This window comes from Haliaeetus leucocephalus, unplaced genomic scaffold (genome assembly GCF_000737465.1).
Source record: "Haliaeetus leucocephalus isolate CR32 unplaced genomic scaffold, Haliaeetus_leucocephalus-4.0 Scaffold206, whole genome shotgun sequence".
Classification (NCBI taxonomy): domain Eukaryota; kingdom Metazoa; phylum Chordata; class Aves; order Accipitriformes; family Accipitridae; genus Haliaeetus; species Haliaeetus leucocephalus.
Window position 1 is genome coordinate 12,548,233 of NW_010972642.1, and position 18,717 is coordinate 12,566,949.

At 43.2% G+C, this 18,717-nt stretch overlaps 1 protein-coding gene across 1 annotated transcript in view; it reads left to right on the top strand.

Annotated features, from left to right (window-relative positions):
* STAB2 (stabilin 2) overlaps window positions 1-18,717 on the top strand; it is an 87,319-nt gene that overhangs the window by 29,594 nt on the left and 39,008 nt on the right. The window contains exons 17-32 of the mRNA XM_010566362.1: window positions 839-919; window positions 1,896-2,048; window positions 2,303-2,353; window positions 7,671-7,757; window positions 8,272-8,383; window positions 9,645-9,825; window positions 10,859-10,952; window positions 11,170-11,328; window positions 11,718-11,813; window positions 12,576-12,671; window positions 13,668-13,715; window positions 16,041-16,177; window positions 16,532-16,646; window positions 17,577-17,654; window positions 17,835-17,927; window positions 18,042-18,149. Coding sequence (XP_010564664.1) covers window positions 839-919; window positions 1,896-2,048; window positions 2,303-2,353; window positions 7,671-7,757; window positions 8,272-8,383; window positions 9,645-9,825; window positions 10,859-10,952; window positions 11,170-11,328; window positions 11,718-11,813; window positions 12,576-12,671; window positions 13,668-13,715; window positions 16,041-16,177; window positions 16,532-16,646; window positions 17,577-17,654; window positions 17,835-17,927; window positions 18,042-18,149 — 1,689 coding nt within the window. The remainder of the gene's footprint in view (window positions 1-838; window positions 920-1,895; window positions 2,049-2,302; window positions 2,354-7,670; window positions 7,758-8,271; window positions 8,384-9,644; window positions 9,826-10,858; window positions 10,953-11,169; window positions 11,329-11,717; window positions 11,814-12,575; window positions 12,672-13,667; window positions 13,716-16,040; window positions 16,178-16,531; window positions 16,647-17,576; window positions 17,655-17,834; window positions 17,928-18,041; window positions 18,150-18,717) is intronic.

Consider the following 18,717-nt stretch of genomic DNA (forward strand, 5'->3'; position numbering starts at 1 on the left):
AAAAAAAATATATATATATATATATATAGTCATCCTGAACCTGAGACCTGCTACCCTAGCCTGCTCCTGCTGTGGAGCAAGAACTACTGTCAGGGGGTACTGTCAGGTTGGCAGGGCTGCAGGAACAGGTAGGAGGAAAAGTACTTGTTGCCATTGAAACCAAGCTCTCTCTGAGCCTATTCTGCTAAGGTTAGTCTTCTGTTTATCAGAGAGAGGTGGTTTTGTCATCTTCTAAGTAACCCCCTGGTTTTCCCTCCTTTTTCTACTGGAAACAAAAGAAAACAACCCCAGCAATACCACCAGCAGCTAAGGGTAGAGGAGGCTGATGTCCATCCCCAGCCCAGCCCCTGCTGCGGGGACGGAAGGAAGGAAGGAAGGAAGGAAGGAAATGCTCATATCCTTAGGGAAAGGCCCTGCTCGCCACATCCAAGGCGGAGGTCGCTCCCAGCACAGGATCAGAGGGAGCAGAGCCATGAGATCCATGTGTCCCTTCACGGGGTATCAGCACCACCATTTCCACAATGGTCTAGGGATGGGAACAGGGCTAATTTTAGGGAGAGGTGATAACTTCACTTAGACTGGTTGCTGTAATTAGGAGAAAAATTAATATCCTTTTGGGCAACAAGTTCTTCACATGCAGCAACCAGCAAGCTCCCTCAAAATTTAATCACTTCAACTTTGTTACACAAGCGGGTTAGTCAATGTGAGGCTGGCCACGTAGCTAATAGGGTGAATTTGCTCCCCCTAAAGAGAAAGGTGGTCTTTCTTGTGAAATCCATCTGGCTTTGAAAAGCATAATGATATTACATTTCTTTCAATCAATTTATATTCATTTCAGCTAGAGATTGCCAGCCTTGCCTCAATAGAGCACATCAGAAGCACAGCGAAGCAGTTCATTTACTTTAACAGGACCAGCACTGTAAGTCAAAGGCAGCTTTCACGTGTGAACAGCTCTCTCTGATCTAGGCAACTGTTTGCATGCAGGGGGAATAAAAAAGCGAGGAGGGGGGACATTAGAAGAGGAATTTTGTGCTATAATGAGGCAGAAATTTTCAACTTGCCATTCCTACCGACTGTTAGAAATTAGTATTATAAAGGATGCAGAGCAAATGACTGGTATGTACGGACAGCCTGCAGGTTCTTTTTTCTTATGAGTAGCCCCAGTCCAGGAATGATCCTCATTTATGCTCTGCCTAGTTTAAAAAAAAAATCATTTAAAATACTTTAAATCATTCATTTACATATTTTGGTTATTTTGAACACTTCTCAGTGCACAGATATTCTTTCATTCCTGTTAATGCTATAGCCTCTGATCCTGATGAACTTCATGAACACTTTTTTTAAAGGTGTTAATTTGTCGGTACTTTTGCTAAGCCAAACTTATCTGATATGTTGAACTATCTTCTGTTCTTTGCATATTTTAGGCAAATATGAACGTTCTAGAAGAGAGATGCCTCTTTGAAAATTCTTGTAAAGGCAGAGCAGTTGCATAAGTAAATGCAGAAAGAATACTTTTTTTTCCCCCTCCTGTGAATTTGGATAGATCACAGATTCTGTCTCACTTTTCCCCCCCTTTGTCAGAGAGAGGACCAAAGCATGCTTATGTCCACTGAAATCAGTGCCTGGAGTAATCAGTAGTCCTCCCATTTTGGCCAGTCTTTTAGTCACCAGTTCCACAGGCTAACAGTGCAGATTAAGAGGAAAATTTTAGGTACCGTGTTGTAGACCAATATCCAAGAAAATGCACAACATATGCATGCTTCTTGCATAAAACAAGCATAATAAAAATAGATAGCAATTAAAAAGAAGTATGACTAGAAAGTCTTGAAATTAAATTATCAGCAATTGAGAAGCTATGAAAATTTTATTATAAATAATAATTTATTGCTTCATAGGGACAAGTCTTGGTGAGTGGAGAAGAAATGGAAGAAACAGATATTGTTGCAAAAAATGGTCGCATTTATACTCTTGCAGGAGTCCTTATCCCACCCACAATTGTTCCAATTCTCCCACATCGGTGTGACGAGACAAGAAGTCAAGTTGCAATGGTAAGAGAATCACGACAAACCAACAGCTCTTAACTGCTCTATGTAATGCACCCCAGCTCCCTCTTTACTGCTTTCTCTGATAAAAAGGGGGGTATTTTTGGAAATTAATATATCAATGACATACAGCCACCTGGCCAGCAGTATTGCACAAATACAAGTAATTTGCAAAGAGGGAACTCGTATGAGCACGTCCTATACCACTTTAAACACATCTAGTTCTTGCACTAGCCCTTTTAAATATGTTGTCTCTCCAGTTCAACATTTTCCTCCAGTTCCTGAATCCCACCTGTGCATACAAGTACATGGTAAGCAATGTCAAGTTCCCAGGGAAACTACTTCAGATCAGTATTTTCATTTCTACTAAATACGAAGGGAAAGGAACCAGTGAGTTAAAATGTTATAGTTAAACATAATAATTAATTTTATATTAATATATTAGAAATATGTTATTTTCAGAAGCCACAATTTCCCCTAGCCCTGCTTTCTTCCAGTTTTCTTCCAACTAGGTATTACAGAATTGTTTCATATTTCAAAGGGTGGATTTCGATATACCTTGTTCAGTTTGGTAACACAGTACAGACTTTTATGCTCTGTAACATTCAGATACTACTTCTGGGAAGAAGCCTGACTATCAGACCGAGATTTAGTTTGCTGTAAGCGTGGCTCCAATGAGCTGTTACTGGACCACGTTCAAGCACATATCTGGACCAGTAACAGTTCCGGCAGAGTAATGCAAAACATTTACTATCTTAATTTACAACACTCCAGAACTACAGCCTTGAAAGAGGCTCCCAGCAGAGCTGGACAGCATCAAAATTTAATGAAGAAAACACAAGAGCTGGCACTGAAGAACTACTGCTTCTGGCAGTAACTACAAAGTGCCGAATGTGCAATACAATCATAAACCAGGCACAGCACTGAGCCGCAATCTCCAATACAAGAAGCGATCAACACTTTACAAATTCAAATTACACTCCAGTGATTTGAATTCCCTACCAGGAACCTACCTACAAACTATGTCTGACTTCAATCAATCCTAAAGCAACACGATAAAAAAATTAAAGACAAAACAAATAGCATCCATCACAAAAATTATTCCCCAAACTGAAGTCAGGAACTTTTGTCAGCTTTGAAAGCTTCATGCATAGTTTGAAATATAGTTTAATATCCAAAGCTTTAAGCAGAGTACAGCTACCAAGGAGAATACCAGAGGGAGCAGCGGCTTTGCTGTTCTTACCTGCCATCGTGCATCTTCACCACTCTTGGAAAACAAGAGCAATGCCACCTTGTAAATACTACTTGCGGTACCAGTGAAAAGTGACAAACCTTGTAGGAACTGGCAGTTGTACACACCTACAAAGTACTGTAAATCCCTAAAGATTAAACCATTATGCTAACACGTACATAGCCATGTAACTGTACCTGAACCCTGGTAATAGCTGCAGGACTCAATATCTTGCTCCACCTCCTCCCAGAGGTCATCAGTCCCACAGCAGACTTGGTGAAAGGGAATATACGTCTATGCTTCAGACACTTTGGTGAAAAGATACTGTCTTAATCCGCTGCTGAAAATGGGCAGATCGGACCTTGCGTGGAAGTGCAGACACATTTTCGTGTCCCCCCACTGCCATGTGGCAGAGGAGAGAGACAGGACTCCTGTCCTCGGGAAAAGGAGGGAGCAGGTCCACGTCAACGGCTGAGACCATCCCAGGTGGGAAAGGGAGCAAATGGGTGACACTGAGCAGCAGGGAGAGCAATGCCAACAGCGGGAAACACATTCCACAGCCATCAGCCAGATTTTTAAGTTCTAAAGGAGCAAAGAGGCACTTGCAGGATTTTTCAGAAGCGCAAACAAAGCTAAGAGTCTCAGTCAACTTCAGCCACGCCTACACAGCTTATCAAAGAGCTTTTATAATACCCAAATGTATTTGTCAAAACATGCCTGACCCACAGACCTTTAAAATGTAGTAGTGGCATTTGTACCTCAACTATATGATGCCAAAATGTTTTTGAAAGTCTGGTCCTTCATTCCTTTAAGTGCTGTACAATGTGAGGGACTACTAAATCCAAACTAGTACCCGATTCTTGCCCCACGGCTCCAGTGGAAAAAATGACATAATTCAGGTTCATGGTCACCTGTCCGCTGATTATGAAACACAGTGAAGTAAAACATCAGATGCCAGCTCTAGGAGTTATTTGAACTTGGTTGAAACACAAGACATTAGCAGTCACGAGCAACGCAGCTTTAACAGATGGAGAACCTCTCCTATGAGGACAGGCTGAGAGAGTTGGGGTTGTTCAGCCTGGAGAAGAGAAGGCTCTGGGGAGACCTTATTGCAGCCTTCCAGTGCCTAAAGGAGGCTTAAAAGAAAGATGGGGACAGACTTTTTAGTAGGCCCTGTTGCCCTTTTAGGTTTTAAACTAGAAGAGGGTAGATTTAGACTAGATATTTTACAATGAGGGGGGTGAAACACTGGAACAGGCTGCCCAGAGAGGTGGTAGATGCCCCATCTCTGGAAACATTCAAGGTCAGGTTGGACGGGGCTCTGAGCACCCTGATCTAGTTGAAGATGTCCCTGCCCGTGACAGGGGGGTTGGACTAGAGGACCTTTAAAGGTCCCTTCCAACCCAAATTATTCTATGATTCTGTGACAGACTCCATATCCAGACACTAAAAGGCTCAACCTCCCTGAAGTTATTGCATGTTAGGTCTGTCAGAGGACTCACCTTTAAAACTGCCACTGGAGTTTATATCTCCTCAGTGCTGTAATTGCCAGTCTCTGTCACCACCACATGGTGATAAAGTAGCTAGTAGGCAAAGACAACCAAAAGGTGAAGACATAAAAATAGCTATATACTGCTGGATCATAGTGGAGTACAGGATCTACGACATGGAAACAAAGAATATTTTTCTCTTCACCGCCTATACACAAGACAAATTTCTGTTCATGCTGTCCATATACGAGACTCAACTAATTTGTGTTCTTCCTAGGAAGAAATAAAAAATTCTTATAGAAGATAAGTGTGCAGACTCCACAAGACGCTCGGACATTAGTTAATATATTATACTTGGCTGAGCAAAGGATGCTAGTGCATTTGTGCCCATGCTTATCTTTTGTTTAGGAAGCTTCCAGTTCTTTAAAAGAAAGGAGTGGGGGAAGGACAAATGAAGATAAAAAGAGGAAGGTGGAAATGAACAGCCACTCAGCAAAAATCAGAGCCAGCAGATATAGCCCTAATGCAGCTGTTTGGTTCCAGATCGATGCTGTAACAGTCATAGAACAGACGTACTTAAAATTTACAGGGCATATCATCCATAAGTATGCATTTCAGTAGTTGGTATAATGCCTTTTCAAATGACTATCCTTATTGTTTCCATCTAGGGTGTCTGTACAAGTTGTTTATCACATGCATTGGCTCCCTGTCCGCCAGATTCAAAGCCCATCGTAAGTGACATTTCCTGCCAGATTCTGCAGTTGTACAAAATGCATAGAGTGAAGGGGTCGCCATATGGTCCCCGTATGTTTATTACTGCTCTCCCAATATTGTGAGCAAAAGAACCAGATACGAATACAGGAGACTGCGTAAAAATACAAATATAGGCAGTACTTTAGTCTCTTTTTGGAAATGATTGAGGCATCAGGTAATGTCAGCATTATTTTGTTTGCCGTTGCAAGGTCCCTCATAGACTTCATAGAAGCTCTGACTCTTTTCCCAGGTAAAGTAACATCTATTTCAGATAGGCTTTGGCAGAAGAGAGAGGTGAGGAATGAGAACTACTATGATTATGCTTTGAGAGTTAGTAAACGAAAAATAGAAGAGGGATACCTGTAAAATAGACCTCACCCCTATTAAAAATTTCCTTTTGATTAAGCATCATCCCAGAAGTAACTGTCTGCAGAAGCAGCTTCAGAAAGGATTGGGAATCTCCCACCTGCTTGGCATCTAAGAGATGTAAATCTGGCTGCATGTTTCTCCACATAAAAAACTCATGTCTAGCCACCACGGGAATTTTATTCCCCATGTTATAAAAATTCACTGGTAGTTAGTCCTATATGCCATATTTAGCAATAACCTATATGCCGTTATTCAGTAACAATGAAAAGAAAGTTGATGTTATGAAAAAGTACATAATTTAATAAATTTTTTAAATACAACACTATAGCAAGGTGCTTTCTGTTCTCCAGTTAAATTATATTGCAATATTAAGACTGTATCACAGAAGCGTATGTTGCCTAGAAATACTAATGTTTCCATTTTGTGCATGTTCCAGCCTTTCTCAAAACGGAGGTGCATTATTGAAGGCCCAACCTTTCAAAAAACTGGCTGTGCTAGATCCTGCAATATAACAGTAAAGGTACAGAATTACAGTTCCTTGAGGTGAAATGTACATAAAGGTTTGCCAAAGTGTTGTCTTTTGCACTGTGAACTTTCCTTTTGAAGCTGAGAGACATTTGGAGATGTCCATGTAGTTTCCATACCCTTCTACAGGGGGTTGAGAGGAGCTACTGTAAACCTTGGCACAAAATACCAGGTACATTTTTGCCAGTATCTTTTTACTACCCGAAATAACTCCTCTCCATGACGCACGCTCACACCAGCACCTCCAGTGAGGTTTTTTAGCTGCCATACATTATTGACAACCCTCTCTTACTCTGTAACTCAGGAGTTTCCGCATAAGACTCCAAGCCCAAATGTTGTTGCTGCCCCATAGAGCTTCACCCACAAAGAACGGGACAGCTTGGTCCCCCCTGGTCCCAGCCCCTCCTGTCCCAGGACTTCACACAATATTGGGTAACAATAAATGGGAAACGCTCCCAAGAACCATGTTCCATTTGCTCTGCTTGGCAAGTCTAGTCCTCGCAGAAGTCGTTAGTTCCTGAGAAGTACTTAAACCTTTCTGGCTCCTGGGGCTCCTAAATAGGCTTCTGCATTTCACGACCACCATTAAGTAACTTAAAGAGAAGTCTACAAACCCGTAAGCTTTGGGAGCCTTTTTCTAATCCCTATTTCCCTGAATCACAGGTAAATGAGCGTTTTTTTTCTAATGCACTTTCTGTGCTCTTGATAAATAAATGGATCGAGCAGCCAGTTCATGAATAAAACAAAAGATGCAGCTGAGAAAAACATTTAGGGCTGTGTAGTGGCTAAATCCCACACTGGTGCAGAGGGGAAGGAGGAAGATCAAGGAGGCACGTCTAGCTTTCACAGCATCTCCCTGGGGTGAAACACATCTTCGAGTTCCTGATCTCAGATGCAAAGGAGACTGCCGGCCTCTGAATTGCACCGCACTCCCCCTGGCAAACACGAGAGTGCACACAATACGAGCAGACACACACAGGCACGCTCGTAACTGGTGACAGGACAGGGATTTCTAGCTCTGATGAGTCTGATAAGAGCAAGGGAAGGATCTGGCAGCCTGTGCATCCCCTCTCAGGGGGATGCACCTCCTGGTTTTAAGATGGCCATTGCAGAGGTGGTTCTGGTTCAACACAAGCCTTTTAAGAGCCAGCTACCTCTACAGGCTTCTGCCAGAGGGCCAAAACACGATGGAGAATTGTCTTTTGTGCACTGCCTCCCCACTAAAGCACTGGAAAAGAGGATATTTGCTTTATTTCACAGGAACCAAAGTGTTGCAAAGGCTTCTTTGGCCCTGACTGCAGTCCGTGTCCGGGAGGTTTCTCCAAACCCTGCTCAGGAAACGGACAGGTAAGCAGAGCATCCAGCAACACCCTGCGCTCCCGTGCTGGGAGGGACAGGCTGTGTCCCAAAAGCCCCTCAAACACTTCTGCACAACAGGAGTGTAGGCTCCACAAGAGCTGCACCTGCCATTTATGTCCAGTGAATTTCAGGTTCAGTTATACGGAGGAGGGAAAAATGAATCGGTCTCCTCTCAGATGTCCAAATTGCAGGTTTCTGTGGTTCCAACACACAGGCAAGGCTGCGGCTGGGTGACCCACTCTGATACTTTTACTTTGCACAGCACAGGATAATGACCCAGCTCACTATTCTCACTTTAAAATTGCAAAGGAAGGTAGAATACACAGCAGGAAAGTACCTGCACAAGGACAGCTTTTGCTTTGAAGCACCTTCTTCATCAAAGCTGAGGTTCTTCCTGGCAGTCACAGTCATAATATGGACAGGCATACAGTCTCTTCTCTGGGGGAAGGATAAAGGTTTATTTCAATTCATAAATAGAAATCATGTCTCTTCCATATCCCAGTGCATGGATGGTCTGGATGGAAATGGGACCTGTGTTTGTGCTGAGGCATTTCAAGGCTCACACTGTCAGTTCTGCTCAGACCCTGGCAAATACGGACCTCGGTGTGACAAAGGTAAGTACAGCCGTACTGCCTCAGCGTAAGAGCACGGGCTGTTTCTTTTGGACCCTAGTAACATTATAGTAGGAGTTAACTGCTCACTAAACAGTCTCTGTGACGATGAGCAAGATGTCTCTGGGGTACTTCATTTCTTATTTCAAAGGGATACATCACAAGCCCAGAGTCAGTGAAAATCTGCCCACTGACTTAATTGGGCTTTCTGCAGGGGCCATAGCTTGCTTTATACTAATTCATCGTTCTTTTAATTTCTGTCTCCCTCACATAAGTAACTGAAAAGAAAATCTTTGCTATTCCATTCCCATCTGGTATTGCCCACAACAGATTCTGCCTGCAATGACAAACATATGTAACCTAAGAACAACTAGATCTATAAACAGATTGTGTTTAGGACCACTTAATAACCGTCCTTACCAAATAATTTCTGATCTATTGAATAGCTTATAGTTCTAGCAGTCATCTTCTATATACTGACAGATAGAATCCCGCTATGTCAAACCATCCTACATTTGAGAGTCTACAGAATATACAACATCAAATTATATTCCCCCATCTACAAAATCATTTTTAGTCTTTTTTGCTATGAAACAGCCCGTCATTCATGAAGCACAGCTCAATTCAAGGTTCAGAGGTACATGGACAAAAACTGAGAGACAAATTCCATAAGAAAAGGTGGTATTGCCTAAGCTCCAGTCCCGCCAAAGCAGTACATGTTAGCTTAACTAGTCACCCCTGGCACTTCTTGGGATTCTAGAAGGTTCACCTACTATGTCCTTTGAGCACATTGCTGTGCCTCCCAGCAGCACTAATGAGCCCAGCCCCAGCAAAGTGCTGGTAGGTCTCTGCTGCTGCTCTCTGTACTAGCCTAGCATTGTGCAATTTATAGGATTGTGGACTCAGTATTAAAAGGCTTTCCATATCACTGAAGGTATGCCAAGGTTGTGCAATAAAATAACTTTAGCCTTAATAGCCTAGGACATAGTATTTTGCTCCTACTTCTCTGAAGTACTTTGAAATTCATTGATAGATAAGTGCACTATAAAGACACAATGGATTTTAAATAGTTACCCATAAAACACACTTGAAAAGACATGCATATGATAAATAAATAAGTCCCCCAACAAAGTGAGACTTTAAAAATAAAAAAGTTTAGATTCTGGGAAAAAAAGGGGGGACCTGATTCATAAGAAAAGCTGCGTAAGGATAGATGCCTTTTACCACTATGGAATTGCACATTGTAATTTATCATCTCTGGTAGAGTGCCTCTGCATTTATGGGAAGTGTGACAACCGAATAGACAGCAATGGGAACTGTCTTCCCGGATCATGCAGAAGTGGATACACGGGGAAACTCTGCGATAAGCAGATTGTTCCCTGCAAGCCCTCCCTACTGTTCTGCCATGCACATGCAGACTGTCAGCTTAGCGACGGTGCGGTGAGGTAAGTCAGTAACTTGCATTAATTAATATTAACTATACTGCAGCTCTTTCCCATTTGCTTGATCAAAACAGCGCCTTGTAGCAGTACACAACCGTCAGCCACTAAAATACTGCTATGCAGCAAATAAGCATGAGCATGTACCGCATCAACCTTGAGTTGCAAGATAGTAATTAAGAGTTCTCAATACCCTATTCTGTACCTTATATTTAACACTGATAAGACAGATGCATACGGATCCAACCCTTGGTAGGAAGGCAGCCTTCCTACCAACAACTACAAAGGCTCTTAGGAATCTCTTATTTCTAACCATCCCCTTAGTGAATTAGGAGTTTGAGCCTTGCTGAAAAACAATGACATTCTCAAGCAGTTTGAGGATAGATAGCTCACTCCGGTCAGCTTAGGCAAGATTTGCGTGCCATCACATCGCAGAGTTCAGCACAGGCTCTCCAGTCCCGACATGAGTGGTCACAAAACTCTGTTACTGCTACAGCTGCCTTGCGCTTCCCTCACACTCACCTTCACAGGCAGCAAGTTCGCCTCTTGCCGCAGTGTATTCGTAATGAGTCACCACTGAAAGAAGGATGGGGGATGCTGCATAACACGAGTCCTTAAGAAATTCCCTCCAATATAGGTTAATCTTGGTGGGGGACAACCCAGGGAAACAGGGGGGCTCGCTGTCTTGCATGCATTTCAGGGAGAGAGCTATCTTCTGTGTCACTGAAAGAAAGAGCAACCCCAGCTCATAATTAATTTAGAGCTATTACCTCACCTTTGTAAAGATCACATCAGCACAGAATTAATTTCACTCCCCACCTCACACCCAGAGAATAGATTGCTGATTTGATTTAATTAACCCAGCCAATATTTTGGAAAAAAAACCCATAACGTATGCACTTAGGTTACTTGCACCATGAATCCAAGGTTACCAGTTTTAATCTGCATATAAAGAGCATGTTACAGTGGAAAACAAATCGCTTCACTTTACACCTGACCTATCCCTTCTAACACCTCTCTCCTCCTCTTGTCTCTACAGCTGTGTTTGCAAACCTGGCTACGAGGGAGATGGCGTGAGCTGCAGCAAAGTTGATCCTTGTGCTGCTTTAAACCCAGGTGGCTGCAATATCAATGTAAGTACGTGCTTTTCCCACAGAGCCTGACATCATCGAAAAGCAAGCAGTAAGGAAGGTTTGGCCAGAAACTTTTGCAGGACTAAGAGTCACAAATTTCACTGCGGTTTCAAGCTCTTTCCCCAGACAGCAGCATCACTATTGCTTAGACAAGCCTCACGCCTAAAGCCAGATGCCACCTAAGTGTCCTGAACAGATGCCTCTGCATCCCCTCCAGGCCGAGTGCATTCGGGTGGGCCCAGGAGAACACACGTGCGTTTGCCAGGCAGGATGGACAGGCGATGGAAGGGACTGCTCAGCCATCAACAACTGCCTGCTGCCCACCGCCGCAGGGTGCCACGAAAATGCCACCTGCATATACGTTGGGCCAGGTCAGGTATGTCCTCTCACATTCGCGGCCACCTTCGGCACTAGTCCTCACCCATTTTGCTCTGCTGGTGCTTCCTACCCTGTTTTCTTCCCCAAATACTCCTCTCCCTCCCAGCCACAAGGTTATTTCCACACAGTGCTCTCTACCCAAAGCGGTCTCCTTCGGTTCCCATCCCAGTGCTCCCTCCCTCCTACGTGGTGGTGTTCTGGCAGCAAATACTTCTTAGTAAGTGCATTAGTAGATGTTAGGTATAAAGGTCTTCTGGAGATATTAATCAGTGTCATTCCACTGAAGTAAATGGAGCTATGCAGAAACACAGACTAACTCACCACGTCTAGAATATGCACACTATTTTAATCATTTTAATGAATTGTCGTGTTTTATTGAAACGACAGAATGACTGCAAGTGTAAGGATGGATTTCGGGGGAATGGAATTGAATGCACACCCATAAACTCATGCCTGGAACAAAATGGAAAATGCCATCATCTGGTGAGTAATTAATCATTCCCTGAACAAAGTGTTCAGATACATATCACAACTCGCCTCCTGCGCACACCATAGAATTTCCTTGCCATTTCAAGCCTGCAATTGCTGTTTGAGTTGGAACAAAGCTTTCCAAGCAGTGCTACAAGCACCAAAAATGCTATGTGAAGCATGTCAGTATGGTACGTGCACTAAGGACAGACTGCAAAGGGCTGCTTCCAATTCTGCCTGCACAGAAGGACTATCTCGAGGCTGAATAAATACATGCTGCTTCTCTACCAGCAATTACAATTTGGACGCGCTAGCTTATTGGGATGTTTACCCAAGTCACACATTTCCACGCAGGTATCTATCAGCTTTATCAGTAGCTGCATGTGTTCAGCAGACCTGCAGGCTCTGTAGTGTCTGCAAGAGCCGCACCAGCCTCAGGCAGGACACAAGGACAGAGCTAAAGCAAAGAGCATCGGGGGGCAGGGGATGGATCTGCCATAGTCGGGTGAAGGAACAGGGCCGAGTTTATGTAGGGAAGTACCAAAGGGTGGAGCAAGGGTTTAGATTCCTATAGACATAGTGCATGGCGGGCAGGTGAGGGTGTTAGTGCCCTCAGCTAGTGGAGTTTGTCCTACAGGAGAGTGAGGACATCCATGGAAGATGGTAAGAAGATCCTCTGTGAAGTTTATGTTTGTATGTGAATGGGTTTCAGTAAGGGGCTTTACAGGCCATCCTTGCTCTTGAGTATTTGATGAATTTTCTCTTTCTGGTTCAAAGGCAACTTGTCAGTTTGATTCTTCTGGCGGCTGGGAATGTGTGTGCCCAAAGGGCTATGAAGGAGACGGTAGAATATGCTATGGAAATGCTGCAGATGTAAGTAAGATGGTCATCTCCTCTGAGCACAGGACCTACTGCACAGTTCTCACACTGGATCTTAACCAGAGAAATAGCAAAGCCATTATAAACAGTTAGAAAAATATGATGCCCACCAGCGCTATCTGCAAACAGTGTTCCAACTGGAGACACTTGCCTGATAGAAGTGAACTGTTGTGTTTAAAAACATGGCTTGGAAAGGGGCCTAAGGGATCCAAGCATATTTCTTTCTTAAGACAAATTGAAAAATGCCAGCCCCAGGGGCCTAACCTGCAGAAGTGCTAAGCACTCACCTCCCAGCTGGGAACAGCGAGCACCCAGCTCTTCTGAAGTTCTGCCTTGAGGTCTATGTCAGTGGAAACTGTCAATGTATCATGTTAAAACGAACCATGCTGACCAGCAGGCAAATAAAACCAAAACAACTAAATTGATGACATAAATATGCATTTAACAGGATAGGAAAAATGAAAGTGTCAGCTGTCCCAGCCATCGGCAATAATCTTACATAGCTCTTAGCACTATCTGCCATCCCTGCTCATATCCTCATCTATCTCAGTTCTAAGTACTGTGGCAGAATAAAGGTTCTCCACTTGCAGCATGATGTGCAAGACGCTGTACAAATACCAACCAAAACAACATACCTTCTTTCTATTGATTTTGCATGCAGTTAAGAAAAGATTTAGGTTTAGATTCCCAGAAAATTTACAGTTAGCCTGGGGTCAGTACATGTTACATACCAAGGTCAGGTACACTTAATGCACTTAAGCAATAGATGGCCTGATTTTCAAGAGTTGGTAACTCACCGTTCCCATTACAGAAAGCATCAGTACTAGAAAAACATGAATGTCCTCCCTTTTCACATAAACTGAAAACCTCCTCCTCCATGTCACATCAGCCAGGCCAGACACAGTGGGTTACACCACAAGCTACAGCAAGAGTACTTTGGTACAGCTAATTATAGCTTACATACTCATTGCTCTTTTTCTTTCCAATCAGGAGTTATCTACTCTATCAGAAGCAGCTGCATTTAACCAATGGATTAATGTAAGTACACTTCATGGTTGATTTTTTTAGTATGTTCAAGTCTGCAGAAATACATGAGCCTTGTAGCCTTTACAAAACGGGAACCTCACAGCAATGTTCCCATCCCAGAGCAGAGGCCCAAGCTCTGGAGAGGCATCGGAGTGCCTCTCCCACCTGTCACGGCAGGGCTGATCATCTGGTTCCTTATTTCTGCCTGAAAACCAAATTCTGATCCCAAATTCAGGCAAATAAGGAAGCTCCACAAGCAGAAGAGCTAGTTACAAGCCCACTTTCGGAGGCAGGGGGCTGCATAAGCCACGACTAGCTCTGTACATAAATACACTGTAGTCCAGATGACCAGCAGCAGGGTACAAGTAGAGCTGGAATATGCCCCCTCCTCTTGTGCAATAAAACCACAAGCAAGTGGAGAGGGAAGGCAATGCCCATTTTCTCATTTTCACTGTGCCCTGGAGCAGGAAAATGCAACCGTACAGCTGGTCAGCGTGCTGCTGCCACGCAGCAAGCAAGGAGGAAAAAACTCGGTCTGTGCGGGCTTGACTGAGGTGCAGAAAATGAAGGAAGAGATTAGCTTGTTTGGCTCCAGATTAGGGAAGAAACACCAAGTTAGATTAAAAAAAAAAAGTTCTAGATAGATTGATTGTCACAATCTACTTTTTATTTTCACATGCTATCATCTGTTACTAATGAGAGGTCCTACCCCACTGTGGTTGGAACCGTACGAATAAAGACCAGAACCATTTTCTCCCAAAAAGCTTAAAACCTAAATATAAGAAGTATAGCGCAAATACATGGCAAACAGAAAGGAACAGTGGTATGTTAATGAATAGCATCAGAAGCAGAAGTCACAGCGTATTAGCTGCTTTCATGCTTTTCAAAGTTAGACGGCTTGGGGATCATTAAAGCACGCAATTGCAACAGGGACCTCAGGGAGCTGCTTAGCAGAGGGGCCAGTGTGGCTAATTTAAACCAGGGCTCAGATTGCAGCACTGGACACTGTACAGAGAAACTAATGAGGTTAAAGAAATCAGCACAATAGGAGAGGCTGCTCACCTGCTAATGTGCTCTTTAGATAATGAAACAGGAGGGAAAAATACAGGTTCTGTATAATATATTAAAACAGGGATGTGGAAGTTTCTGCTACACTTCAGAGAAATGGTTCCCCTTAAATTAAATAATGGTAGCTACAAACATGAGCTAAATAGGTGTAGTTTTTAACTTCATACTTGAGCAGGAATGTGATGTTTACCACTTTTTATAACCAAATTTTTTTCTTGCTAGTCAGGAAGGATGAGAGAGGAAAGTCTGTTGCTATTTCTATGTTTAAATATTTGGAAGGCGACAGTGATGATAGCTAAAAAGATAGATGGTCTTAACAGAGACAAAATTCCCAGCTATTTAAGGGAGCCGAATCCCTTCTTGACTTAAAACCCAGTATGGGTATTGAAGGACTATCCAAAACAAGCCAGCTTCCAGGCAGCATACCAGATGCAAAAAGTAGAACCCAAGCTCATATTGCTCCCTCAAGTTTTGCAGTATCAAAAATGGCAAGTTGTGGAGCCTGTGAAAAGTTTGGAGAACCACATCTTCAGCAAGATCACATTCAAATCTTTAGCTCTCCTTTTTCTACCCCACAAAAAAATCCACGCAACTAGAAAAATCCTCTCCAGTGGAGGCTCTCTCCATCCTTAAGGCAGATCAACATATGGAAGATGAATCAGCCCATGCACACTACAGAGCCTACATGCCCATCTAAAATTAGAGCTGTCAGCAGCAAGCCCCACTGCAGTGCTAGTGGGCACAGATATCCATTGGACATCTTGAAAAATCCCAGCCATGTTAAATAGCCTTATTCCAAATGGGAACATTGTGTCATGTAGGTTTCTTATTTCACGGTTCATAATCCTTCTATCTATTAAATAGCGCGGAGTGCTCTGTAAGAGCAGGTTACTTGAAGTTATCAGTAACCACTAGTATTTATCACCATGATTATTTTTTTTTTAACATTCAAGTGCATAAAACAGAATCCATGAGACAGACTAACTTTTGTGGGAGGCTTAAGTATTTCATAATAAAAAACAGTTCTGACCTAAACATTGCTTCTGCCCTTTAAATGCTGACAATCTATTCTGTAAAAAATAGCCCCTCATTTACCATTTTTGTACAGGTCTAAGTAGTTTTGTTCAAGTCATTGCTCAGTATAATAGTTTTTCCTCTCCAGGCTGGTCACAAAGCACGTCACATATTCCACTTTGCTAAAAAGTCACCGGCTGCTATTTATAGATCGTCCTTAAGATGAATTATTTTCCCCTCTTTACTTTCATGCAGGAGGCTGAGATAAACTCAGTGTTGTCCACCACCTCAAACCTAACTGTCCTTGTGCCTTCTCTCCAAGCAATTGAAAACATGGATGAAGATGAGAAAGCCTTTTGGATGTCAAAGAGTAACATCCCAACTCTACTGAAGTACGTTAATGGTTTGGCGTTTGGGGATTTTTTTAATGAATTGCTTTTTATGCCAAACAAGCCTTTGGTTTGAAGCCACTAGAGCAAGACAGCTATTATAATTTTAAGGGAGGGACATAGGATCCCCCTTCTAGTTACAGTGGTATAAATCTCTGTAGCAACACCACTGAAAACAAAGGCATTATTTGTATTATGTCAGAAACATTTAAAGGCCAAGCTAAGATTAGAACATAGCTGAACTAGGTATTGTACAAACAATTCCTGCTTTGAACCACAGTTTTAGACACACTAAGCATATTTATCGGGGGGGGGGCGGGAAATGCAAAACCTTCAAATCCAGTTATTTTCCTTTAGGTATCATGTATTGACAGGAGCTTACAGCTTTGCCGATTTCCAGAATTTATCAACCTCTGACATGCTGCCAACATCTCTACAGAGCAACTTCCTACACTTGTCTAAAGAAAATGGGGTGAGATGACCTGCAGACTACTGTGGTATCATACACCAAACCCTGACCATCACTGCCGCCAACTTTCTTGTATTACAAAACCACACAGACATCGTGTATCTGTATTTTAAAAAGACCATGTCATAAAATTAAAGGAATAGATCAATTATATTGGGCCCTCTGGGAGAAACATTAACTTGATTTTCTCCACCACTTTACCTAACTGAAATTTGCCCACAGTATTATTTATTCCTGATGTCCCAGTAGCTGCTGCAAATGCTGAACAGTCTTGTAGCCAAGTGGAAGCACAGTCCCTGCCTGGAGCAGCCTGTGTGAACTAATTTAAGACAAAGAGCATCAGGAAAACCCAGTAATTTATTTTAGGGAACTGGGAAGGTAGGAGGAAGCAGTGATACTGCAGACATGTCCACATGTGCAACTTGATAGTCCCAAACAACCCAAAGATATTTGTAATTGTAAATAACTACAACTAACAGCCCTTCCCCCTCAGCCTTTTTATTAGCACTCCATGTCCTGAGGAGGATTTTCTGGAAATACATATGGCATTTAAGCACTTCATCCCCATTAAGGGAGGGAGAAGTTCCCACCACCAGGGAAAATCATAAAAGGGGTCCTCCAAGGCTGCACAAGAACAGGAGGGCGTGAATTGGCACAGGAGCTCATCCTGCTGCAGGGGGGGTGTAAGCACACCTACCCCGAGTCACCACCCCAGCGCAAAAAACCCCACGGCTTTGCCAGTCTGCACACTGGGAACAGCAGAGAGTCCCAAAGTCACCTCTCCTGAGGGTAACCCATCCTCTGGTGCGAGCGGAGCTGTGGTGGAGCCCCAGGCAAGCGTTTGGGAGGGTGGGGAAATCCACAGCACGAACCACTGGGAAAACAGCATCACTGCGACGCAAAAGCAAACCCTCTCTCCTCTCCCTCTTTCAGAACCTCACCCTCGAGGGTGCTCATATCGTGGCTGGTGACATCGCATCCACAAATGGGATCATACACGTTATTGATAAGGTATACGACCCTATAGGGAGGAGTTGTTCCTCTGCGCCACAAACATTGGAAAATAATTAACAGCTCTTGGAAAAAAAAAAAAAAAAGTATTTGCACAGAACAGCATTTTGTCCTGCATCTGATCCTCGCAGGTGCAACCACAGCACATGCGCTGACGCGGGGTATCTGCTCCCTTTGCAGGTCCTGACCCCCCTCCGCAGCACCGTCATGCCGAGGCTGCTGGCCCGCCTGGAGCAAATGCCCGATTACTCCATTTTCAGGGGCTACATTATTGTAAGCTTTCACATCGTTTTAAGAACAGAAGCAGTTCTCTGCTTTGTTTGCATTTGGACTGGTATCAGACTATCGGTGGTCATTCTAATTTGTTTTTATGTGTTTTCACAACAGCAATACAGCCTGGCAAATGAAATAGAAGCTGCAAACACGTACACAGTCTTTGCCCCAAATAATGATGCCATCGAAAATTACCTAAGGGATAAAAAGCCTGCTACTCTGGTATGTATTACTCACAAGACTTGTCTTAACTCAGTATCTCATCTCGGTTTTAAGTGGATGGATTGAGAGGCCAGAGAAATAGGAAGAGGCATTTGTTTTCCAGAAATCCAGTAAGTTTGGTTTTGTTTTTAACACCAGAGACGGTGATGAGGGATGGATCCACCTATATTTTCCTGGCTTGCTGGAAGAGCTTAGCTATTATGGGTTTTGTCATTCTCTAGATTAAAACCATGCTGATAATATCCAAGACGTTTCATCAGTAGACCTTTTTTCGTTGCTCTTGTTTTTGCAAAGATCAGTACAAGAATGACCAGGAATAACAAAGAAATGAGTTTCCTAGGTGAACAAGTCCAGTCCCTTGTCATCACTAGCACCCCCACCATTAATAATGCCACAAAATATTCTGACTCTTTCTTAAAACTGTCCAGATGCTTGCCCTGTCACTCCTGCAGGAACGCTATTGCCTGGCCACTTTCTGCAGACCATTTCTAATCCCAGTTTACAAGCACCATTGGCCAGTCCCAGGGCTCACAAAAATTTCCTAAAAAAAACCCCATTGCCGATGCCC